This window comes from Archocentrus centrarchus, chromosome 8, assembly GCF_007364275.1.
Source record: "Archocentrus centrarchus isolate MPI-CPG fArcCen1 chromosome 8, fArcCen1, whole genome shotgun sequence".
NCBI classification, from domain to species: Eukaryota; Metazoa; Chordata; class Actinopteri; order Cichliformes; family Cichlidae; genus Archocentrus; species Archocentrus centrarchus.
The window spans coordinates 17,320,260-17,347,373 of NC_044353.1; the positions used below are offsets into that span (position 1 = coordinate 17,320,260).

Consider the following 27,114-nt stretch of genomic DNA (forward strand, 5'->3'; position numbering starts at 1 on the left):
CTTTCCTTTTTGATAAAACTTATAGTTAGGGCTGGATCAGGTGACATCCTTTAGTTATGCTGCTATAGTCTCTGACTTCACTCTTCGTGTGTTTATCACCACTTTTGTATTTAATCTTTATTAATCGTTAAACGCTGTCGACTCTGCCACAGTTTGCCTTTTCTCCTGCTCTCTTCTCTTTCTCCTCACCCCTAACCAGTCGCAGCAGATAACTGCCCCTCCTGAGTCTGGTTGTGCTGGAGAGTTCTTCCTGTTAAAAGGGAGTTTTTCCTTCCCACTGTCGTAGGGGGTCGTTCGATTGTTAGGGTTTTCTTTTCTTTCCAACACTGAGGCAACTGTTGTGAATTGGCACTATATAAACTAAACATACTTACATTAAAATCTGTTGAAAAAAAATAATTAATCTGAGGTGAAATCCTCAAAATCATTCATCTAAATCACATTTTATGGTTTGTTTGGTGGGCCGGCATCCACACACACACACACTCTGTGGAGATGGAAGAGTTAAAAGTCACTCACAGTAGCACATGCGTCATATTCTCAGATGTGCGGATGCATTTGAAAGGGTTTGTTTTGATCTGTCCAAAGTTAGACACACATGTGCAAATAACATGAAAAATGCAAACTGCAGGTGGCAGCACCTCACAAACACACACACACACAGTATCAAGAGGTCCCCGGAGGGCTTGTCCTGTGAGAAATAAGCTTCTGCATGGTTCCTACAGCTTGGATTAATGAGCTCAGTGGGCAAAGAACAGAGTGTATTGTCTTGTGTGGGATGGACTGTTAATGAAGTCGGTGAAACATGACACAACACCTGTTGTTTGGCCAAATACAAAGATGTTTGTTCTCCTTGATTCAGACTGTCACTGATGACAGTCTGTCATAAGTCCTACATTTGTGATTTCTGATGTGGAGAGGTTCACATTTTCCATCTGCTGATCCTGCTCTCTTCGTGTTTCATTTCCATCTACTCTCACTGCTCTGCCCTTCTTTTTCTGTTTCCTGGTGGACCCATGAAGTCTGTCTCACTGTGCCTATTTGGCTACACTCTTATTTTCTAAATTTAAGAGCTTACATTTTCCATCCTCCATCTTATCATAAGCAGTGAATTTTACACAAATTTCCCCTCCAGGACACTGACACCTGAAACCTGCACTATAGCTGGAGCCCAGGAGATCCATCAATAATTGATTGTGTACCAACACTAACTCACCATGTTGCGACGCTGCCTTCCAAGAAGCCACGGTCTAGTCAAAGTTTTCAAAGCACAGCGGCTAGATAAGCTGAGGCAACAACAGGCTGTTGTGTTATTCAAGTGAAGTGTAGAAGCAAGAGGAATGTTGTCACACAGATGGCAGCCACAAACACAGATATGGATGTGTAATGTCAGGCTGCATGTACAGACATCCTTAACACTGTGCTCAATCCCTGTAGCAGAAATTCATGAGTTAGTAGCATTGTAATATTGTTGCAGGCGCACTGAAAAATAATGGTGAATTTTGTGTAATTAGTTTGTTGCTGCATGGCTCCTCCTGCTGGTTGAATGAGGTAATACAGACTTATATACTGTACACTGTGCAGTCTGTTACATACTGTTCATGCTGAATTTGACCCGTTTTGATATTTGACATACCATAAATGTCATTCTTTTAGCTCGAAATGTGATGACTTCTCCTAACGTCATCCATTTATTTACGTCAGAAAGGCTATTTATGCATTTGTGGTTCAAAATTTGGTGGACACTTCTTGGCCTGGGTCAAAACTGACCCAAACTGGACTGTGACGATATAAAATATGAACAGTATGTAAGGGTTAAAGTGAGATGGAAGAGAGTTATTGAAGATGAATAAAATGAAATAGAACTTTGTTGTGTAGTTTCAGCTAAAAATCTGATCTGATACATGTTAAGTACAAATCAAATAAACTGGGACCCAGTACTCTTGCTGGAGGGAGTGTGGATTAGCAATAATCAACCATGTTCATTTATTGATACTGGGTCTTAGCTTTGATGTTTTGTATTTAAGAAATCAAAATATATCTACCCATTGAATATTTTTATAGCTGCAAATAAAGTAATCTATTCAAATAAAATCCCAACTATGACACACAGACACTGTCAGTTATCTACACTCTATGGGAAGAAAGACCGGATGTAGGATAATGTCTAAATATGCTTTTCATCGTAGAAGGTTACCTCATGTTCCCTCTCGTCGATCTGGCCCCAAACACTCAGCACTATTCATGGCAGGGCTAATTAAAGCAAAAGCTATGTCATAAACCTGAATGAAGCAGTCAAAAAAAAAATCTAAAAGCCTGTTTATTTGTCTTACTTTTTGCATGTGTTCTCCAGGTAAATGGCGTTAACATCGAGGGCATGCGGCATGCAGAGGTGGTGGCCTTCATCAAGAAAGGGGGAAATGAGACCTGGCTCTTGGTGGTGGATCCAGAAACAGATGAACACTTCAAGAGGAGGGGAGTGATCCCCATGGTCAGCCATGTAAAAGGTGGGACTGCAGTGCATCGGGCTATTTGATGAGCTTGAATTTTAAAGTGAGATATTGATCTCCCTCCAGCTCACCTGCTTGGCTCTGACTAAAAAGTAGAGAGTACACAAACAAATAATTTGGGGTAAAAAAAAAAATGGAACGTGTTCTTAAATTACCAGAATGAGTTTATGTTCCTATGTAAAGTCAGAAGAAAGCATCTAATGAGATCCCATTTCTTCAGATGAAGAATAACCATCAAATAACCATGGACTAGTACCATGTTAAATAGTTGATGGGCTTGGAACAGACTTTCTTCATGTGTGAATGGCTTGTTTTCACAGACTATGACGGCCCGTCCATTTCCAACGGCTCCCCCAGCCCTCAGATCAATGGCAGCTCCACCACACAGTCCATCAGATCCACGCACTCCGACCTCAGCAGCCAGGGAAACAGCACGCAGGTGGGTGTGGGCATTCATGCACAGTGATGTGTTTGGGCTTTGTACGTCCACATGAAAGTCTGTACCCTGAACCTTCGTGTTTGTGCGTCTGTCTCGCCGTTTCTAGCTGGCAGACGATGAGGGCGGCCAGCTGTCGGACCCCTTTGCTGAGATGGGCCTTAGTCTCAGCGCGACAGCGGCAGAAGAGAAGAGGAAGGTCCGTGCCAAAGAAAAGAGGAAGGCCCCACAGATGGACTGGACGAAGAAACATGAGCTCTTCAGTAATTTCTGAGACATTCTGCTCCAAGAACACAACAGAGACCAAAGGACAGAGCTCTGAATGGGAGACTTATCATCTTGATAAACAGATTCTCTTCTTCTTAGACAAAGAACCAAAGTGATTCTTTGTTTTCTGGGATTACATGTGACAAAAGTAAAAGGATTTTACTTCTTAAGTCAGTTAACAGCTTAACAATGCTATATGACTGCAGACACTATGTTCAGAAGGGACCTTCTTCCTTACATGTACTGCTGTTCTTCTGGGGATATCGCAGACAAATATTCACAAATTTGCCTTTTTCTCTACTTGATGATCCCTACCCTTAGAGACTCCTTTTGACAGCTATTTTTATATTTAAAAAGTATAAGCAACTATGAATAAACAGCATCCCATCATCATTTGAGAGACTTTAATGGACACTGTGACATGAATGATTGTGGATAACGTGGGAGTTTTGTCCCACAGAAGTCACAAGAAGCCCAAAGTTTGACAGAAGATCACTGTGAAAGAGTTGAGACCCCTCCACCTTCAGCCCATTGATCCAAAGTTTGATTATAACCACTGATAAAGACAAGGATAGTTGGGCATAGTACATACATGTACTTGTACCTTTGAATTGATTACTTTGCTTTGTTCAGGAAGAACCCCCTACTTGTTATTTAACCATTAGTCATACTGAGTGCATCACCACTAACCTCTTTTTTTACAAAGTGCTCCAGTGCACACATTGCATTACAACGGGAGGCACCACTAATATTATGAGAAGACGCATGAGAAGTGAGGGAGCTTCTCAGGGCAAATAGAGTGAGGGATGAGTTTGTCGTTGTTGAAGGTTCAATGTGTACAGCAGGGGGCGAACTCGCACCAATAATAGAGACAACACTAAACAGAGTACGTTTGTCCAGACTTCATTAATCATCTCATAATGTCCCAGAAACCGTAAATAATTCAGATAAAGTTTAGGAAAAATATTCTGGATGATCTGAAGATTTATTTGTATAAGGCTGCAGTAAAAAAAAAAAGAGATTATTCAGATTTAATGTGAAGTAGCCTACACTTTATGTGCTTACTATGTTACATGTTTGACTTTGACTCAAAAGTAAGTTGTTAAATGTGAAGGCACAAAGCTCAGTATCATTTTATTTTAAGTTGCTGTGGAAGGAAAAATTAAATTGCTGGCCAAGTGCTATTAGTCAGTATTAATCACAGTATTGTTGTTAACATTAAGTTTATCAAGTGCACTAGTCCTGAAGGAAGGAATGGGTCAATATTTTGTGGCTTACATTGCTATGCAGACGTCTCGAGCCACCCCTCATTTCTAAGTCGAGAAACAGAGTTTGTACAATTTTGCTTGAAAGTCAATATTAGTCTCCAGTAGATGGATCAGCAGAAGATCCAGATGCATCTCTCAGGTCCTGTGTCCTGTGTCTGCTCTTTGCTGGATTTTTTTTACTTTTTTTTTTTTTTCCTATTTATTAAGGGCATGCCTTACAGATACTCTTCATCAGCTGTAGATAGATTTTTAGGCCCGCCAATTCTTCTCGTGTCCTCCACTTTGTCCAGTTTCCTCAAATTTTTTAACACACTGCACGCCATACCGAGTTAAGCCAAACTTTTGGCTAATAGCTCTTTGGGAATCACCATGTTGGCGCAAAATGCTATTTTATGCCTGTTAGACTGTGTTATGGTTAGTATTTTTTATAGATTCAATTAAAGGAATGCAATGTTTTTGTGACAGGCTGCTAATAACAAAGTGTCTAAAGACACAATTTTTGTCCTGAGCTCTTTGTGAAGTTGTTTATTATGTGTACACACAACAGTGGTTCATCCCTTCAGTTAGTAGGTGCCTTTTTGTGCTTGAATGAGTCATAGCCAGTGTTAGGTGGCTTAACAAAAACAATGGTCAGTTATATGGACTGGACTGAAAATGAGTGAACAAGCAGCCAATGTCCAATGAAAAAAAATTACAAGAAAATCTGGCTCCATGGAAACAAAATATAAAGAAATGAGGGGTGGCTCAAGACTTTTGCACTGCACTGTACATATACCTGCTCCCAAAGCTCCAGCTAACAGTACATTGGACCAGCTTAGCTTGGCTCTGTCCAACAGGAGCAAAATTCACCTACAAATTCCACCAATTAACTCGCGTCATTTGTTTTGATAATTTTTATTTTTAAGGAGCTTTTGAGACAAACTGGACCAGACAGGAGAGCCAAAATGCTTTGTTTTTTTGTTTTGTTTTGTTTGAACTGGACACCATTAGGCTAACTGTTTCCCCCTTTTCCCATATCTGTGCTAAGCAAAGTTAGCCAGCTACTCCTGACAGCTTTCTATTTTATTTACAGACAGAAGAATGGCATTTATCTTCTCACACTACCACAAATAAAATAAGAGTATTTACCATAATAATGAACTATTTAATGTTCAGCTTTTCAATGTAAGAGTTAGCATCAGTTCAAGTACTCTTACAGATTGTATATGAAGCTAAATGTTTATTGTATTGTGTATGTGGCGGCCCTGCTTGACCACTGCAAGAAGATGACATGTTGGAGTGACGGTGTCTATCACTTACAACATGAGCTGAGTGTATGGTGGGTTGTAGGTTGGAGGGGGTGTTGGAGAAGCACACAGTGAGGTCAGAGATGCTCCGGAGGATCTAGTCGAAGAGACTGTGGGAGCCATGGAGCTTACTGAGGATTATTACACATACAGGGACAGCTGTCATACACATGCTCACACATGTTTGGTGCGCAATGTGTGTGGAGGAAGGTATACATGCCACAGTCCAAGCAATGTTGATATAATGTATTACAGTAAGTGGATTTCCCTTCTCATTCACAGCCTCATTATTTCCACGCAGCGTCGTGATTCATGTTGAGTGTCGGTCTGTGTGCACGCAGCAGGGCTCGCTCTGTGTGTTCTGACAATCAGAAAAACAATCTCTTGTTACTGCGACTGATGTTTGTACAGTAGGAGAATACGGTATATGTGGCAGGATTCATTTTTTTCAATAAAGTGTGACAGTGGTGTTTACATCACTCTCTAAGATGGATTGCAGCAGTTTGTTTTGACCTGCTTAACATCATTGAAACAATGCTTTTTTTTTTTTTCCTTATTGGTGTTCTTGTTATAGTCACAGTATCTCTCATTTGCTCCCGATTCCTCTCTTTCCCTCTGAACCTGCTCGTCCCTCTCTGGCCGAGGATTACCCCGGCATACAGTTTCAGCCTCTTCTCAGAATTCTCCACCACCCAGCTGCTTCGGGCTTTTGGGACACACAAAGGTGAAACCGAGGTCAAAAGTGTGCATATGTGAGCGTGTGTGGTGAATTTGTGGCTTCTACATGTGTCACTATTGTCTGTATTGTAGAGAACAACCTGTTCAACAGTATTTTCATCCAGTCCACACAAAGTCTTTTAAATCTATTTCACCATGTATGCAAAGCTTCTTTATTTTTTATCAGCAAATTTGAATAACCGTGGATATTTTGGGGAGTTTTTTTATATTGGTGATAAGCCACTTTTTAGTGTTAGTGGGAACGAGCTTTTTTTTTCAGGACAGTTTAGTGCAGTTATTCCCAAGCTTGAGGTCAGGTCCCATCCAAGGGCCCCAAAATAAGTCTGCAGGGCTTTTCTCTAATCTTGGCTTTGTATGTGAAAAGTTGGGTAATTTTACCTCTTCAAACAGTTATTTGACAAACAAATTTTACCTGTCCAGCACTCATAAAGGTTAAAAAAAAATATACAGCCATAGGCACTTTATTAGGTACATCTTACTAGTACAGTTGCTGCACTTTATTGGCTGCACATCTATGATGCCAATCTCCCATTCCACCACATCCCAAAGATCTTTTGTTTTGTTTTTTAACCTTTATTTGAGACAATATTCAGGTAGGGTGCTGGATTTAAAAGAGGCTCAATTGGTACTAAAGGGCTCAAAGTGTAACAAGAAAATATCCCACACACCATTACACCACAACCAGCAGCAGCACCCTTTACCACAGATGCAAGGTAGAATGGATCGGTGCTTTCTTGTTTTTTTTTATATCACATTCTGACCCTTCTATTGTCCTATTTTGATTATCCTGTTTCTGTAACTGTAGGCCTCAGTTTCCTGTTCGTAGCTAACAAGAGTGACACCTGGTGTGGTCTTCTGCTGCTGTAGCCCATCTTTTGTGCATTCAAAGATGCTCTTCTGCATACTTTGGTTCTAACAAGTGGTTATTTGCGTTACTGTTGCCTTCCTATTAGCTTAAATCAGTCTGGCCATTCTCCTCTGACCCTGGTATCATCAAGGCATTTTCACCGCCCACCGGATATTTTCTCTTTTTCACACATTCTCTGTAAACCCTAGAGATGGCTTATGTGGGAAAATCCCAGTGGATCAGCAGTTTCTGAAATATTCAGACCAGCCCATCTGGCATGATCAACCATGTCACATTTAAAGTCACTTAAATCACTTTTCTTCCTCATTCTGGAGCTTGATTTGAACTTCAGCAGGTCTACTTTTCCATGAATGCATATCTAAATGCACTGAAGTGCTGCTATATGATTGGTTGATTAGAGATTTGCATTAACAAGCAGTTGAACAGGTGTACCTAATAAAGTGTCAAATGAGTGTACATTATCGTGAGCGTACATAGATTTCCCTTTATAATAAAAACAAAACAAAACAAAGCACTCCACTAGGGGGCACACAACCAGGATTTAGGAAACCAGGAAGTAGGCCAAACCTCAGTTGCTTCAGTCTACTGGTACATCCAGTGCCCTACCTGATCTTTGTGAAAAGGCACTGGCACACGTGGGCACATTATCAGGCTCCCTGGAGGTTATGGCAAGGCCGAGCAGTGACGCCAGCACATCAAAGCATAGGCCCAGTTCAAAGCACTCTGCAATTTCAGAGCAGTTATAAAAAAGGCAGGAGAACAGAAGCAGAGAATAGAGCCACAGGTGGGCACTTTCTGTTTAGCCAGTGTAAGCATTCTTCCTTACTGCTGATGATAGATGATTGCTTGTCTTGCACGCTAGTTTTCTGTTCTCCTGCACTGTAATACCTCAGTATAAACAGTTATTTTCACCAGTTTCCAGCCTGTTCTTTTCCAGCCTTACTTTATATTCTGTTATATCCCCCTCTCTCGCACTCTGTCCTTTGATCCTGCTCACATGCACCTTAGTGCCGCCATCCCACCCAACTATGCCACCCGTTTCACAGTGCCAGGGCTGCCCGGGATGCCTGCAAGGAGAGAGAGAAACCAGAGACTGACAGGGAGGTGCACAGAGAGAGAGAGACGTGGAGGGGAGGGGTGGAGGGTTGTGTTCCCATGGCAACTGTGTGTTTTTGTTAGCGCTCGTGAGTCAGACAAGCAGTGAGTCACAGTCAGGAGGAAACACACACACACACACACAGTCACATTCATACTCTCCCACTCACTCAGAGAGAAGCCAAATAAGGACAGCTACATGCACAGAGAAGGAGAGCGAGAAGGCAGAAAAAAGAGGGGAACAAGACGGATAAATTGTTCAAATCCAGAAATAATCAAGAAAGGAACAAACATTTAAAAAAAAAAGCTGCAAGTAGGACAGATAAATGAAGCAAAGAGAGATCTGGGATAGAAAAGCGCATGCACTAACGTGGAGGGAAGCCAAAAAAGCCAGAGGGCACGAGTTGCAGGCACATAACCTCTCCCAAGAGCACTCTTCACATGGGCGGAGGCAGCGGAAACACACACATTGACACACCCAGTTTGTGCACACACCTTGGCTTAACTTGCTAAACCACCCATTTATTGTCTGATGTCTACACACTGAGGGAAGGCCACCTGGTTATGCACAACAAACTTTGCATCATCTGCAGGGCCAATATAACTTTTGCATTTACACCTGAAATCTTTTTTTTTGTTTGTTTTCTGCCTTTTTTCCCCACCCAAACTGGAAAAGCTGACGAGATTAACAAAGCAGACTTTTTGTCTTCAGATCTCATCACGTAATGCTTTTAGTGCTGTGAAAATGAGTGATTAATCCCGGGTTTCATCATCTGTCCTCCGCGTCCAGTTGACGTTCCCACGGCCTGTTGCGACTTTTTATAGCGGTACAGTCCTTTAGGTAGTTAACGTGACTAAAATTATTTACACAAAGAAGGTATTTGTGTAAGCAGTTCCAAACCATGGCTCATCCCAAATAAAATGTGTGTTTTGACTTCTGTTGACCCCTGCTGGGTAGCAGAAAATAAACCATGGCACACAAACGCACACCGCTCCCTTTTTCTTTCTGCAACGATGTGTGTGCTCATTTATAAGCTGTCATAAAATGTTCACACACACTGGAAGATCTCGCTGCTCGACAAGGCTGACTGCTATCTTCCACTCAGTGGCTTTTTCTGTTTTCATCCTCTCAGTTCAGTGACTTTTAGTTGTATGATATACCACCGGAGCATTCATATAAATAATGAATGAATGACTGCATTGAATAGTATTTAAACTGGACATGTGTGACTGTTTAAACCCTTCAAAACAAAAAATGTGAAAAAAATGTAACTTTTTTCTCTCTGCTCCAGTCAGTGACTGAAGTTCAGCTCAAAGCACCCTGTGGGAGCCTGGTGTTGATGAGCTGTCTTGTCAGCGTTATCTGAGCAGAGATAACACACTAGAAATATCAATGTCCTCCAATGGCCGTGGGATGTTTCTGTTTTTTTTTTCCAGGTTTCATATTATAAGTGCAAGAAGGCCAAAGTACAGCAAAGCTCCAGTTAATAACAACATGCCTATCTTGACAAAAATCAGCCTGATTATCTTCTTCTCAGGTATGTTTAAGATCCCTCTGCATATACTGCAGGTGAGCAGCAGGTGGAGAATGTAAAGGGGTTGTGGGGGGAGGTCAGAGGTCACTGCCGAGTGGGCAGGCTATCTGGGAAAGAGGCTGAAGTCGGAGCCGGGAAGCTAACGAGGGAGGGCAGAATGTGGTGCGAAGCTGTGAAAGGGTGCAGGAATTGGGGAGAATTTGCGCGCCTGTTAACGCGCAAGTGATTAATGAGACGGAGGAAGTCAGTCGGCCGTGTGTCACTCCAGATGATGTCAACGGTTGAACAGGGGGGAACAGAAACACCACATTGCTGCAGATAGGCTTCCTCTCTCTTGACCACCACCGAAAATGGCTGTGTTACACGTACAGTATGCTACATTTTATCAGTTCCTCAAACAGAGAGGGAACAACACATCCATAAGGAAGGTTCACAGGTTTACTTCATTCTTAATAATTATTCCTGACTCAATGCGGTTTCCTCTTCTCCTTTTTTTGCAGCCACAGTGCCGTTTTGTTGTTTCTGTCTGATTTTCTCAATCGAGTCTCTGTGAGCAGCTGTCCTACTGTTCAGCCAGCGGTTTATAAAAAGTCTGATAATCAAAGCAAGAGTAGCAGAAATTCCCCTGACAGTTTCGTGTGCCCCTGTTTTGTCTTCTGAGGCTGCACAAAGCCTCTCTCTTGGTTTCGCACATTAAGCATCTATGTTTTTGACAGCTAATGTTCACCTGGTTGAGCTGACTTAATTAGATGAGATGAAAATAGAAAAACATCTTTCAGAAAGTCTAAGACAATAATGAAAAATGACTTCGAGTAGGGTTAGGACACCTATAATACAGCAGCTTCAGGTTGTTTTTTATTTGTTCCCCTTTCTTCGCTTTATGGTATTTTACCCATAAGTGAAACCAAAGCTACGACTGCAGTAAGCACCAATTTTTTTTTCCATCTTCATGCTCCCACTGACCAATAGGTACTCTCAAGCGTATCTGCTTTTAATCTTTCCTACTCCCTTCTTGTTTTGCTCTGTCACTCACTCCCATACCATGAGCTTACGTCAATAAAATCCACCTCTGTTTCTTCTTCTGCGTGTCCTGAGAATCCATCTGTTCATTGAGTTTTAACACCAGACAGACCCCAGAAGCTGAACCCAGAGGGGATGGATGGATGGATGGATGGATGGATGGATGGATGGATGGATGGATGTCAGAAAGGGGGCTAGATAGAGGAAGTGTGTGTGTGTGTGTGTGAGGGGGGGGGTAGAAAAGGGAGAAAAAGGAGAAGGTGCAAAAAGAAATCACATCACACAAGAAGATTAGGTAAGATAATGAACTGGTGTTGAGTGCAGAGAAGTCAACTAGTGAGGGCCAAAAGAAAGGCAGGCATGGAGGGGATTGTAAAGGTGGTCTTGGCAGGGTATTTTTAGCATGTTGAGTGGAAGAGGGCGGCATCTTCTCAAGGGGTTTTTCCAGAGGAGTATATTTAGAGGCAGGGTGTATAAAAGAGAGGGAGAACAGGAGGGATGTGCACTGTACACTAATGACTGTCTGATGTAAGAGGCTGCAATAAGACCACACACATTCCTTTAATCCTCTCTGTGGCACTCCTCTTGCCATATCTGCCTCTTACTCATTAACTTCTCAAGTCACTTCATCTTATACGAAGCCCTTCACAGTATGCGGGCAGCCCGGCACCTCCATAGATTGCTTTCATACATTCACTTGTGTTTTTAACCCTTGAACTCACACAGAGTCCTCTCACGTGCACCAAAACATACAGTAAACACACACACATTCTTCACCCACTTTGGAAACGCGTGAGTAGTTTCTCAACCTGCCCGACTGCAGTCAGGTCGAATATTTAAAACAGTTGATGCCCAACAGCTTTTCAACACATCAACTAACACCAGGCATACCAGACACCGCAAATCAGACAGCAATTTTCCAAATACTGAGGTAGCTAATGTGGTATAAAGTTGAAGGGAGAGCGGGAGACAGCTGAAAAAGCAATGCTAATAATAATGAGAGAAATGAGAGAGAAGAGAGAGAAAGAGAAGTGTGGTCTCTGTATAGCTTGCTAAGGATAATAGCATGCACACTGGCTGGGGCAGACAGAGGGAGAGAGGAGGAGAGGAGAGCGAGCGCAGAGCCGCAGTGACGCCATTGTGGTTCCACAGCACTTCCTGTCTACCGCAACAGTGTTTGTGTGTCCTGTCTCCAGGGCAACTACCAATACATAAATACCAGAGGTAGTAGTGAGAGGGAGCGAGAGAGAGAGAGCATAGGAAAGAAAATCAGGACAGTCAAAGTCAAGTGGATCCATTTGGAGCCTCTTAACTGACTGTTTTGAGCTCAGCTAAGATGTGCTGGTCTGTTCATGGACTTTATGACCAAGTACTGGACCAGTTTCCAGGGACTTGGTCCAGCACGGATGAGGTGTAGAAAAGCTATGACCTCAAATGTCCCAGGACTGGGTCAGGGTTGGATTTGGGGAAGGGGGGGCTAGGACTGGGAGGAAAATGAGTGAAGGCGCTAATTCAGGGTGGAGATGATGATTATGAGAGCAATGAAGAGTTGACAATTTGAGTAGGGAGGCCACCTATCAGCTGGCAGGTTGCTGGTTCTGTAGTAACCATGCCAATACAGCTGCAGATCCAAGCAATAGATCTATTTATATGCATTTCATAGTGTACCAGACTGTTTTATTGACTTGAAAGAAAAATGTTAAAAACAGTCTTTGAAGTGCACGCTCCCTTAACTTCTGCAGGGGAAAAGCACTCCGCTATGCACTCCTCTTCGGCTCCCAAAAGAACATGCAGCGTGTATAATTCAGATTCCTCTGTTTGTGCTCTTGCATGTATAACCACAGACATAAAAACTAGAGCTGCAGAACAACGACCATCTTTATTGTCTGGATGAGCCAGAAAGAGCCAATCAACAGCCAGTTGTGATGTTCGGCTGACACATGCACACAGTAAAGGTTTATCAGATTTAACTGTGAAGTGGGAGGCACATCTAGTAATTCTTGTAGTGAAAGGTGCAGGTAGGTGTACCTACAGCAACCAGTTTTGTGAAAGTTATATACAGCTCTGGTTAATGCACTTCATGCAGCTAGCCGTATTTGTCAGTGTGAATGCACTTCTCTACTCAAAATAACAAATTTAAGTATCAAAATAAGTTATTTGAGACAGTTTGGGGAGTTAAAGAAACTTTTGGGGTTTTCTGTAATTTTTGAGTGAATGGGTGAAATCTTACTTCATGGTGCCCACTTTTCCTTTCTGCTTGTTAACTTGATTAAATGCTAATGGTACAGTGCTCCCATACTCACAGTGATCATTTGCGGATGTTTAACAGGTTTAATATTTGTGTTTATGCCATTTTACAGCATGTTAGCATGCTGAAATTTCCCAATTAGGTAGGTCCATAACTGAGCTCCATGAGAGAGAGAAAGAGAGAGAGCATCACTCTTCTACCAAACCCTTCTACTAGCAATGCTGGCACTGTTTTAAAGAAAACTGCTGAGGAAGACTCTGCCAGAAGCCAGCTCACATTACCACTTATCTTTATCACCACAACATGTCTTCAAGCCGGGCAGAGTGGAGAAGAAGAAGAGGAGGTAGTCTGAAGAGGGAGAGGATTGAAGGACATACAGGAGAAAGGGTAAGGCTATGGTTACTAATGGTATAACAGAAAATGCTTGATCCAGTTTAGTTTAACTGATGCTGTCATTTTTTTGGAGAAAAAGTTTCCTGAAAATCTTAATGCAGTTTTGCAGTGAAAACAAAAAGCAGAAAAAAAAAAGCATTTTGTTCTGCAATAATAAGAGCGACTGATTTAAAACGCCTGGCTTTTTTGGCACAGAGTCTATGAATGACATTTAGTTTTGGCCATGCTAATCATTTAAATCAGTCATCAGTTCATAATGTTTGTTGCAACAAGCAATATCTGGAGAAGATATTTTTTAAAAAAATTAAAATGGTAAAGTATGTCAATATAATCTCTATGAAGAGGGCAGAAAGCCTTTTGGCTTATCCTTGATGACAGCATTGTTTTAGTAGATTTAAAAAGGACTCAAAAGAGTATTATTTCATCTAGCAAAGGGAGGATGGATTGGCTCTTAACATGCAAAGGCAATAAAGTCAAGGTCAAGCCACCCTTGGGCAAAGCATTTGTAGGGCTCAGTTTCCAAGAACAGAAGAATAGTGTCAAAACTTCGCATGTGAATGTGTATCTATTGGCAGCGAGTTGTGGCACTCTGCAGAAACTGCTGTTGTTCACAGGAATGTACCCTCAGCCAGTGTGTCTGGTTAAATAAGGGGAATGTTGATACCTCTCAGATCAGCTGGCACCGCAAGCAGTTCTTTCTCCCAAGTCTCCTGAATTTCTCTCTCTCTCCAAAACCATTTTCCACTGCCTGTTGCATAATTGGATCTGACTCACCATGACAACCAAATGGATGTTGATTTTTCTTTTTCCCAGACCCCGCGGCCCAGATTAGAGTCGCTTACTGTCGTCTGACTCACCGGTGAAGATGATCGCTCAGCTGAACATCCGCTGTGACCCACAAACACACAAGCACACACAGTACATCCACAATGAAAAGACAGATTTTTTTTTTATAGGCACATACTGAATGCACCAAAAGAAAGATGAAAAATACATGTGCAGTACAATAACACACCCAGAAATACATGTTTTAAGTTTGTAGCCTGAGCTCAAACACTAAAGCAGAACAAACTGTGGAGAAGATTTCTCAATGAACTACTACTCTGTGACTACTATAACTAGAGATGACACAGCTCAACCATGACTCCACAAAAATGCCCACAACCCTCACTGGAGTTGTGCAGGCCACAGTGAACTGAGTGTGTTTGCAACCTATGATATCCAACTGTACAAAATACAAAAAAAATAGGAAAACACACCACCTCAGCTACATTTGTCACTGTTATCTCTTGAAAATGGACTCGTGTATTGAAATACAGACATACGCAAATATGTACACGCACTGAATTACATTTCCCAGAAACATAAAGTACAGAATATGGCCTTGGGGGGAAGAAGAAGCACCATCTTCCAAATACCACAATCCTCGCCGTCAGCGGGAAAAACTCGAGAACATTACGCACCAGAGAGCTCTCAAGAAATTGGCATGGGTGGAGAAGTTGCAAGATGGCATCGGTTTCACACCAGCTTTTTTTTCTGTTCATATTTTAGACAGATTGAAAGAACTGGTACCAGTCTGAACTCAGGATCAGGGGATCTCTATTTCGATTCTCTGTTATCTCAGTCATTACAGTATTTGGTTCGTGTGTGGCAGTGCCTACCGTCGTGCCAGTGAGACAAAACAAGAGAGGAGTGTGCACAGCACTTACTGTGGTCTAGACCACAAAATGGAGATGAAACTCATCACAGAAACCAGCCTATCAACAATATTCATCTTGAGCTAAGCCTCACAGAAGCCATTTGCGTGACAAGAACAAATCATTTTATAAGAAGAAAAAGGAGGACAATGAGACAGACTGGGGGAAAAATAGAAATTTCTGGAGCTCCGTGTTAATGAAGCTCCATCATAACAAAAGTTTACAAATACCTACATGTAATCTTTGATAACTAGCAATCAAAAGTTAAAGCATTCATTAAACCTTGGCTGTTTCGCAAAACCGTAAATCCCCAACGAAGACAACATAGAAACTGAGGTCCACAAACAAAACATTATCCCATCTGAAGATAAACGATGCGTCGCAGGCAGTCACGTGTCTTACTGGCATAGTCATTTTGCTAAGCTTGAGTGTATGCGTTGCTTAGAGACGTGTATGTGTGTGGAATGTGTGACGTCTGATCTCGCACAGGGGAGTGGCTCTCTCTACAGGACTTTGCCACTCTCACGCACACACCCAAAGGCTTCAGGGGAAGTTGTAAAGCTTCTAATAGCCCCTCTCAGAAGCTCGTGTTACTGTCCCACTGTTACAAAGGTGGTGGTGGTGGGGGAGGGGGGGGGGGGGGGGGGGTTGTAGTGTGTCCCTGGAGGGTTAGGTGGGGAGTGGGGGGGGGGGGGGGGGTATTCTTGACAGGTGGAGCTCAAAATCAAACTAAGCTTGGTGCACAAACAAGATGCAAACTCGTCACAACACCTGAATTGCAAATACAATATTTGATGGCTTATAAGCCAGCAGTACATTATTTCAGTGCTACTGATTGAAAGATCTCCCTCAATTTGATTATCATTTCTCAACTGGAGGAGTATGTAGCTTTAAATGGTCTGGGGGGGGGGCATCAGCCATGTTTTGTCATTTGCTAAGATCGCTGTGATCCTCTATAAAACCTGTTTAATGCCCCAGAGTTAATAGTTTTATGACTTCAACAGACACTATTTCAGCGTTGACGTTTCTGATCTGAAATCCACAAGATGCACAGCTTTGATCTGATGTTTTAACACTCATTTTAAAGACTTTTTAACAAGTGTCTCTGACCTCATTAATCTCACTTCTAACTTTCTTATGTTTCGATCATTTTTGTACAGAGCACATGTAATCATTGTCAAAAAATATGCTTAATTTCTGCCTATAGTGGTGATTTAAAAACATTCACCTTTTTTCCGCCTCAGTATGTTTGTCACTCAAAACACTGCACTTTTAGCTTCTTCCTGTCTGCTATTGACTCAAACAGCCTTTGCTCATTTATTAGCAGCTGTGCAGCCAATTATCTCCCTGCCCCCTTTCCTGTGTTCTACCAGCAGCCTTGGCCATGCACAGGGGAGGAGAGGCAGGGAAGCAGGGGGGAAAGAAGGGGAGTGTTCCTCTCCTCTGACATCGTCATAAAGGAATCCCCTCTGCTGGCCTGGGCCCGCCTACTTGCTTACTCTCACCCCGTCTGGCTCCCAGACACACTCGCGTTCACACACACACTCCTGTCTGCACGGCCGAAGGAGGAACGGACTGACGAGAAGAAGACAAAGAGAAAGAGTGGGAGACACAGAGAAGCGACGAGAGACCGGAGATGGGATGGAAACTGTGAAGGTCAACTTTACAGTGTGACATTGAAGAGTATGAAGAACATGAGACAGAAGAAAGGAGTAAAAACCATTGCCTCAGGTAGGTACAGTATTGTGTTTCCCTCTTCTCAGGAGATTATTACTTTTTTTTTCCTTTTCTTTTTTACACGCTTATGACTTTATAACCCATGAAAACTGTGCCTTCCTTTGACTTTGTTTTTCCCTGTCTTGAACCACTGATCTTCCACAGAGGGACAAATCAGCAGTTCCTGCAACCTGTTGATCAGGACGGGACGTTCACACAGAGCGGAGTAAAGTCTGCCTCCTGTTCAAATGTACTGTGTTGTTGGCACTGGAATATTGCCCTGTTATGAGGTCTGCCACTGTGGACCGGTTCCATTTCAAAGGTCAGATGAATATGGTGCCTTTGAATGGGATGGCTTAATTTCTTGCTGCCTGTCTCGCTTGTTAATTTAAAGGTTATGTATCACCACCCGTCTGAATGATTTACAGCATAATTGTTTCGCCTCCACCTGTTTCCATACAACTTTCTGCTTATACAGTATGTTTGTCATCTGTCTGCCCATGTGTGTCATCTGTCTGTCGTCATGTCTATTAGTCTGTATGCCTCTCTGTGGGGTGTTTGCTGGCAGCACAGAGTGCTAAGTGAGGTCATAAAAAGTTATAGAAAAGCAGCCGAGAGGCGTAATGGCAGTGTTGAAGTAAGGCCGGAGCCGCTCAAACATTCCTCTCATTGTTCAGGGGCCCTGTAAGTCTGCGAGCTCCCAAACCTCCATGAAAGGAAGGGAATCCAGTGGCTACTGTAGCTAACCCAGTTTCAGCTGCATTTCAGAGCTGGCTGTCTCTGTCTTCCTGTTCGCCATCCTGTCTGGTTTCCCCCTGGGGGGGTGCTGGTATAGACCAAACCGAGCAGCAGAAGGCAAAAATGGAGATGAAGGATGTTAACATGAGGTTGACCTATAGACGAAAGGCAAGATAAGAATGAGCTAATTTAGCCCGACAGTGGTGTCTGTCACTTTGCCCTGTATGTGACCAGCTGTGACTTTAGATAACCTACATCCCAAATGACATGGGAAAGAGAAGCCACGGGTCAAATGTGTTGTTATTTTGCCTTCTACTCCGAGAAATCATTAGGCTGGAAAAATGAGGTGATGGATGGATGAGAAAGGATGGAGGAGAGGAGGAGGAGCAGAATGTGGGGATCTAACCCTCAAGCCTTGGCTTTGGTGGGGTGTCGGTGGGTGTGCCCGGCAGCAATCTGTACGAATGGGCCTAGGCTCAGGAAACCGTGGCGTAGTGGAATAAAAGTGTGTGTGTGTGTGTGTGTGTGTGTGTGTGTGTGTGTGTGTGTGTGTGTGTGTGTGTGTGTGTGTAGCTTCAGCATCCACTTGTGCATGTGTGGTTCAGTGGCAGCACGGCAGCTGTACACTAAGTACAGGGCTGGTGGTGGTAAGGGTGTTTGGCAATGAATCAGGCTGCGTATAGGATTACACGCATTGGGCTACAGGGAGTGGACCACGGGCTTGGGCTGGGCTCCTCGCTGCTGAGGCTGGCTTTACAGCCCAAAGAGACTTAGAGCTTTTCTCTTTAAAAAAGAAAAGAAAAGAAAATCTGGAGCTGGAAATACTTTTTTATTCTCAGACTAATGTCCCACATGTGGCACGTTCCATTGATTCCAGGCCAGCCAATGAAGAGCCGCCTTTAATTCAGGAAAACTGCAACATAGAAGGCCCATAGTAGAGCCCGAGCTCTTGTTTGAATGTCACTAAATGTCACAGCCTCAGCAATGATTACACCCTCTCACGTAACATGAAACAAATACAATCACATGCGCACACATATCCAGACAGACTCAGTCTGGTAGCAAGTAAGTTAAGGTGTGGTACTGCGTTATGTTTTACTTGGCTGGCTTTGCAATTTAACTGCAGTGTTGTTGATCCTGTGGTTAATTTTGGTGGATACTTCAGAGTTTAGTCAGGTTTAAAAATACGGTCCTGATTCTTGAGAATTTTCCTGATGTGTGAGCTGCCCGTCCTCTCATCATTTGGCCATTTTTGGGCTTTGGTGATCCACGGCTACTTTTCTGCATTGTCTTCCCTCGAGTGCGTTTAATAGGCGTAACAGATATGACAGCAATTATGGAAAGCAGATGTGGCATCTTTACACTTTAAAAAGAAGGAAATTAACATGTTACTGTAATCTTCTTGCTCCGCTGTTGACGTAACGTCTTGAACTTAAAACATTCAGCGACATAGATGAAGTAGAAGCTGGAAACAACCTACCCCCCCCCAAAAAAATTTAAAAAATTCTGTGATGCAGTGGTAACATAAATATATGTGCCTCACTGTGACACATAGTTCTTAATGAAATGCACAGTCTGGGAATCGTGCTGCTTACTGTTTGCTCTGTGAACTGGTTCACAGCCCTGAAGTGCGAATGATGTCAGTTTGGTATTTTTACTATTCAGCGTTTATGAGAAAGAATGAAAACCAGCTTACGCACACCCCATGTTTGCCACTGACATGACTGTGTTTGCTTATTGATAGTGAACAGTGTGTGTGTGTGTGTGTGTGTGTGTGTGTGTGTGTGTGTGTGTGTGTGTGTGTGTGTGTGTGTGTGTGTGTGTGGAGAGGCAGATTGGGCCTGGCCTGCGAGCATGTGTGCATTTCTTCTGTGCATGCACACGCAAGGGCACGGGGAGAGAGAAGATATGTGTTGAAACAACAAGGGGTTGAGATCCAGCTGTCTCAACAGAGGCTTTTCCACTTAACTGTGTGCCCTTGTGTAAACGGCAATGTCAATTCTGAATTCAGGCTGACGGTCTGAGAAAAACAGCCAATGGCCACGTCTGCACTTGGACCACCATACGTCGTGTGCATGAGCACATACACGGCAGAACACACACACAGTGTAAACTACACACCGCAAGACCATCAAAGAACCCACACACGAGGCTATAATCGATGAAGATGGTCGGTCGCTGAAAGCACTTTAACTTTACTAGAATACATCTGCTGGCAGGCGTCACTCAGTGATAGTGATTTTTCCTACCCTACACCTCGGTCAGGGTGCAACATGTTGCCACAGTTGTGATCTACCAGTAAGCTGCAGACTACATGCCACATACTTGTTATTTCTAACCATAACAAACATCCAGTTTGAGAAGCGAGTAACAGGAGGTCTGCCTGTATCCTCAAAAAACAAAAAAACAAAAAAAAAAAAAACCCAGGCAGGCCAAACGCAAGGCGGGTCGAGATCCTCGCAGCGAGTGTTTGAGGTGAGGTGCTGGGCAGCATGCGTCAACCAGAATGCCGTCATTACAGGGGAAGGGAAGGAATGAGCTCATGGACATTAACGGCTGCGGGTTCGATGAGGGGAGTGCGAAGGGGAAGAGAGAAACCGATGGAAAAGATGAAAAGGCAGAGAAAATAACACAAGAGGCCAGATGAAAGGATGGCGGGATGGAGGGTTTAAGGTTAGAGGAGGAGAGGAGTTAAAGGGGAGTTAGCGTGTCTTTGATGGGTGCCGGGACCTTAAAGGACCTTCTTTCTTGAGACGCCACATCTTATTGTGACCATGTGGAGACAGGCCAGCATTTACAAAGCACAACTTGTAAAACAGAAAGGAATTTAAGGAGAAATGCACAACTAGAATCTAACACAGACTGCGCCGAGTTCATTTTTATGTCGATATTTTAGTTTTCCATGAATTGAGCAACAAAAAAAAAAAAAAAAAAAAAAAAAATATATATATATATATATATATATATATATATATATATATATATATATATATATATATATATATATATATATGATAGGATTTTAGGATTTGTAAGCTATAAACAATGTTTTTTCTTTTTTCCTCCCAGTAGCACCAAAAATCACTGGTTTGGCTTCACTTTCGCCTGGTGAAAGCCAGAAAGCCTCGACATGTCACACTGGAAGCTTCATCCAAACTCACACCTTCACTGTTGTAGATTTGTGACAAAAGAGATACCTGCGTTAGTGATAGGGTCCCAAGTTCACAGTGCCCACTGCCACTGGCTCACAGCGCCAGCAGCCAGCCAGCTAAAACTTATTTAGAGTCTGGAGTTCCCCAAAAGCGTCCCACTGACTCATACCTTGTACATGGTGGAATATTCATGCTGCTGAAAATAAAAAGGGCTCAAAGAGGGTGGCAAAGGAGCATTTCAGCAGGGATCTGGAGACTGGGAATGGCATTCAATTATTTAAATGTATCCTGTCCAGACAAGTGAAATTCAACCAAAAGGAATTCACAGTATTATGTTGTGCTCCAGGCTGGGATGGCTGTGTGTGCTTGTCTTAGGATGTGTAAGATCAGATTGTGCGTTTTCTCACAACGTATAAATGCAGTTTCTGTACACAACATGAAAATTCCTGACAATTTCTGAAGAGATTTAGACCCAACTTTGCAGCAGAGGAAACACGGTCCAGTGCTCTCCGGCCTTTTTTTTGTTGGTGTTGCTGTTTTGTTCCCCCCCACACACAAGGGGCACAGATAAATGGGGCAGGGTAAATGCCTGTTGAAGGGAGTGCCATTCGACTGGCCACTTCCTTCTAACCTAATTCTCCATTCTGTCATTGAAAAGCTATTTTTATAAGAGGCCACGGGAAGTCTGGGAGTTGACAAGGGCCACGTACGTACAGTGTTGAGAAAGCACAGTGACTATGACCTGCGAATGACAAACATGTGACAGAGGTAGACTGCTCTCTGAGGGGCTACAGAAGAAAGGGAGTCGATGCTTTCAAAAGGCGACAATGATGCGAGGAGTTCGATTATGGTCTTTGTTACTGTGCACGCTTTGAAGTCTTCCTTCCCCAACAGACCATCCAGTTCTTTCTGCTGGCCAGGGGAATTCCTGGCAGAGTGATTTTTTTTAAACTAGACGACTGAATCACATTGCCAGGGATTTCCAATGGCTGACACGAAGAAAGCAGCCTCTTTCTCACAGGCACACTAATTTGCTAACTCATACAGTGTTACTCATTTGCATACACACACACACACACACACACACAGAAACGTCTGCATTCTGTGTCAGGAACAGATGCCCGCCGAAGCCTGGCTGTGCGGCAGCAGGACTTAACCCACATGTGAACAGTGAGTGTCTGCCATGTTCACAGTGGTTAAGTTCTGCCGCCACAGGGCAGCAGCCTGCAGGGGAAAGGGGGAGAGTAAAGGTCAGGGAGGGGCCGCACTGCATCAAAAACACCGCTCTTCACATCAGCGCCAGGCTTCAGATGATCATAACCACATCCTATGACCATATCCTCCCCCCAAAAAACTACTTTCCTTACATAAAAGGCATTTCCACCCACCTGTTTTGTTAATCGATGAGGAGCCAGTGACCTTCTTCAGCACTTGAAACACACAAACAAAAAGTGCTCTTTATCAATAACAATATCTGCTCCTTCTGTTATCTCGTCACCACCCTGCTTTCAGAAGCGGTTTACTGGAACCAGACTAGAAAACTAGGTGCGCGTGTTTTTTCCTTAGCAGTAGCTCTTGTTGAATTTCAGCAAATCTGCGCGCGAACTTTGCCACCTATGCGTAAGGGACGTGTCAAAAAGCAATTTCACCTACTAGAAAGTGTCACGCTGTTAGTGGGGAGGGGGGGGGAGCATGCTACTTCTAAACTGCCAGATTGATTCTTTGACTTTATTTTTACGAGCCTTCCCGACGCGCAATCGCGCCTAATCGCTGTTAAATTGGCAACATGTGTTGGAGGCAGAAGGCCAGCGCGTGTGTGTGTGTGTGTGTGTGTGTGTGCGGGGTACTTCACAGATGACTCAGTACAGTCTTGCAAGTCGGTGCTGTGATGTGGCTGAGTGGGATGGATGAAAACAGGTATTTCACTCTGTATGAGTGTCTCGCAAAAAAAAAAAAAAAAAAAAAAAAAAAAAAAGCTAATCTGGTGAATTAGCTGAAATTGTTTGGCTTCGGTGTGTCGGAGCCTGCTAAATGTCAGCCGTCTCATTAGTGTCGAAGACTGCGCCTGTTCCTGTTGGGCCAGCAGTATGTCATCTTATGTTGTCGCGTGTATTCCTGACTGCCAGGCTCTCTTTGGGGTGTGTGTGTTTATATCTTTGTGTTTGTGATCATATTTATTTACACTTCTACCTGTTGCTTCATTGTTGTTACAATGTAACTGTTCTTACACAGTGTAACTGTTGTTACACTTCTACCTGCATGAGCATCAGTGTCTGTCTGCAGTGTGTGTGTATGTTGTGTGTGTGTGTGTGTGTGTGTGTGTGTGTGTGTGTGTGTGTGTGTGTGTGTGTGAGATCACCTCTTTCACCCTTCCTCCGCCCCCCGCTGGGTCGGTCTCCTGTGCCTGCTGTGCTGATAATCAGTGTGTGACGTCGGCTGGCTCAGTTCAGCAGGAACAGGGGACTGTTCTCATTTCCTCACAAACTCTCTCTCTCTCACACACACACACACACACACACACATACACACACACACACACACACATATGTATGTGCGTATGATTTCTATAGGTATACAGCTCTTTAATGACATACAGACCTTTAAAATCATATAGCAATAAAAGCTAATAATGTATTATAAATGTTAGAATAAAAAATAAAAACATGCTGTTTGTGCCAGAATGTTTTTCTCCTTTTTTTTTTTGATACCATGACTGTGAAAATGGCAAAACATATATGTGTGTTTCATTTAATTTTCTGTAAAAGCTCATTTTGATCCTCATTTAATAAATAAAACATCTTCAAAATAAAAACCCAGCATGTGTGCTCTGTGGGTCATTCCTTCACCTATGAAATAAACTCTCTCTCTAACCTTTGCATCTCTCGCTCTTCATCACTTTCTTTGTCTGCTTGAGGTCACAAACAGGAAATCAGATATGCAATAAATGGCCAACAATCAGCAGGTAAAAGATTTCACTGATAAGCATCACCTCTGAAACCAGAAAGGTGCAGGAAAGTAACATCACTTGGCACAGTCCTGTTTTTTTGCAGGGGGGGTGAACTTAATTTGAACAATATGTTTTTATTGTGTGTTGAAATTATGTCGCTTAAAATCCAAAGAGCTTTCTGTACCATTACGCAACATTAACCTTTTACTTCCTACAGATTGTGCACTTTGTCTGACACTTACCGCACATCTGTAGCTGAAAGACTTCATGACACATACTGCAGGTGTGTGTGTGTGTGTGTGTATGTGGGGTGTCAAGAAAATTGACAGGCACGCAATCAAGTTTCAACATCCATGCTTCTGCTTTTATGAAAAAAAAAATCAGTGTAAACATCACTATTCCAATTCAAAACCACACTCATAATCCCAGGGCATCCATTCATCAACATGAGGTGGATCAAAAGAATAATCTGTGCCCGCATTATAAAGAAAATAAGCAGGAATGAGGAAAAGAGGACACGAGGGAGAGAAAAAAAAGCATCAATCTGGGAAAATAGTGAGGGAAATAAAATGGTATTTCTGCACCAAAAAAAAAATAATAATAATGGTCATGTGAAGAAAACAGAGGAAAATCTTACATTTGTTTCCATTTTCTCATTTACGCTTTAGTTAGGATGTACTTTTTGTTTCCACGGTGACTTGAAAGTGAAAAAAGAACAGTGAGCGCTATGAGTGTGAAAGTTTCAAATCTCGCTTCTTTTTTTTTTTTTTTTTTTTTTTTTAAGTGCGTAATCATCACGCTTACCTCATTCATAGACATCTGTACTGTCACAAGTTAGCTTCATTTAAGTGAATGGCGTTATACAACAATTTCCTTTAAAATGAGCTTGTAAGAGATATAAAAATAATTATTATAAAAACACTCCTTTTTGACCACATCCTCACTCCACAGACATATTATAAAAATACATGTAAAAGCACCCACACAAAGCCTACACAAAACCCAGCAGGAAATGTGAGAAATACAATTGTAATGTGCAGTAAGGTGAACTTGTTTTGTCCATTTTAAACTTATACTAAGAGTACAATTACGTCTAGTACAGGTGAATGTAATTGCATGTTTGTTGTATGCACGTCGATGTGTAGGTATGAATGCACTTGTATGTGTATGTGCACTGGCAGGTCGTTTGAGAGTAACATGGATATTGCTTTCATTCATTAGGAAGTAGGGGTAGGATTACACAAGTTTATACTTCTTTCTACTCCTTTTCAGGCATAAAATTTGCGCTATACATACAGGTTATTAAAATAAAATTGTTTTTGTTGTTGTTGCTGAATGTCAGTTTATTCTTTTACATTTTTTGAAATAAACGTATCTATACTTGTACATTCATTTCTCTCAACTTTTCACTTTTGTTAACTGCTCTGCCACACTGTTGAATTTATTATTGCTCAATTATTGGATTTCTTTACAAATTATAAGTTTTTTGCATAAAAAAAAAGAGAAAAGATGCTTAACAAATGTGTGTGAAACTATTAAAGTTAGTCAACAAGCAAAAAAATGAATGGGTTCATTTTGCACGCAGACATGGAAGATGTGTCAAGGTTGCGGCTCTAGAATATTACTATTAAATTCGATTTGTTACAAGCTGGAACTGGATAAATGGGACAGTCAGTTATTCCCATTAAGTATGCGTAGAATATTATATTTTTATAGCGTGCAAATGAAGACACATTGCATAGTTGCATTTTCCATATGCTACAGACTGCGTCTCATTTTAAATGTAGGAATATATACAAGCCTACACATACATGCATACATTAGTGTAGTATTAGTACTTTAATGTAAAGGAACTGAGTACTAGAAAGCTCAAACCGAAGGCTGTCCTCATACAGTGGTTCTTACTGCTGCAACAAATCTGATGAAACACGGTGACGGCGCAGCGACAGAGACGACATCCGGATGTTTGTTCTTGCCAAAGTGGTTGCCAAGCAACGCGGACACATGGCCGTCATCAGGCACAGCCAGCTGCGTCAGAAGAGGAGACGGCGGTTCAACTGACGACTTCCTGTTTCTGAGACAGCAGGCGAGGTTTATGTGTCGACCCGTCCGCCTCTATCATCACAGCCTCCACCCGCCTTCTATACATTTATTGCTCCATTGCCCCCACACCCACCCCGCTTATCCTATCAGCCGCCCCTCCTCGCTCCCTCATCACGCCCACGCAACAGCACTCCTTCACCTGCCACTACCTTTGCAAGCCGTCCAATAGGCGGCCGAGATGGTGCTCCCATGGCAACACCAAACAGGTAAACATGGGTGGAGAAAGGTCGCCACGAGTTTGCAACAACGTGCAGAGTTTTCTCACATATGTAGGGCAAAGGTTTGGTTTTGTGCGTTTTAAAGGTGTTGTTTTCTATTCATGGAATTAAAATAAACGAGGAAAGGCGTCTCAGGTGAATGATTTGTTAGGACGCCGCTGTGATCATCAGTCTTGTCAAGCGGTCACATCACGTGCATAAATACACAATCAGCTCAGACAACCTTGGCTGTGTCTGAAAAACTATCCCCTTGTTCACCCATTCACTGCTATCGTAACAAGAGTTAAATAGCCAGTTTTACTGGTTCTGTAGTAAATTTTGGTGGTCTTTTTTCATAATACATTTTTCATGTATAAAACGTGCTGTATATATTACACAATTTTTTTCATTTCAATCCATTTTTAAGTGGATAAACTGCACACTTGGAGTTCAGTCACTCGTAACGACAACGCTTCCTCTGGGGCTGAAAACTCGCTCTACACCAGGCATCATTCAACTCCCTGGATCCTGAAGGATGTCTGGATTAGTCTGGCATATTTTCTTAACAATATCAACACAATGTTTTCCCCTTTTTTTTTCTTTTTTGTATTTAATTATCTACTTGTGAAGACACGGTAATTTTCCTCTCTCCTTTCAAAAATTCCTGCATACAGATCTGGATAGACTTCAAAAGGTAATTACTTCTAAGCTGGGCCGAGCCCACGCTCCATAACTTTTTGAGTCATCCTGCATCCTTGGTGGAGGCTAAAAGACAACGAATGGAGTGTGTTATATTCCAAAGAGGCGATGATTTTGGACCCCTGTAGGCTGGATTCAGCCTGAGAAGCAAATCTCAGGGCAAATGATGTGTAAAAAAGTCTGCAAAGCTGCTTGTTGAGC

At 42.5% G+C, this 27,114-nt stretch overlaps 1 protein-coding gene and 1 long non-coding RNA gene across 2 annotated transcripts in view; both read left to right on the forward strand.

The window, feature by feature from the left end:
* Positions 1-6,231, forward strand: part of LOC115785127 (Na(+)/H(+) exchange regulatory cofactor NHE-RF2) — a 35,577-nt gene extending 29,346 nt beyond the window's left edge. Inside the window, exons 4-6 of the mRNA XM_030736606.1 lie at positions 2,354-2,507; positions 2,831-2,949; positions 3,056-6,231. Coding sequence (XP_030592466.1) covers positions 2,354-2,507; positions 2,831-2,949; positions 3,056-3,220 — 438 coding nt within the window. The 3' untranslated portion in view covers positions 3,221-6,231. The remainder of the gene's footprint in view (positions 1-2,353; positions 2,508-2,830; positions 2,950-3,055) is intronic.
* Positions 6,232-16,853: 10,622 nt separating this feature from the next.
* On the forward strand, positions 16,854-20,248 carry LOC115783962 (uncharacterized). The gene is made up of 2 exons (XR_004020266.1): positions 16,854-17,092; positions 17,243-20,248. It is a non-coding gene; the product is annotated as an uncharacterized LOC115783962 (long non-coding RNA).
* The last annotated feature ends 6,866 nt before the right edge of the window (positions 20,249-27,114 follow it).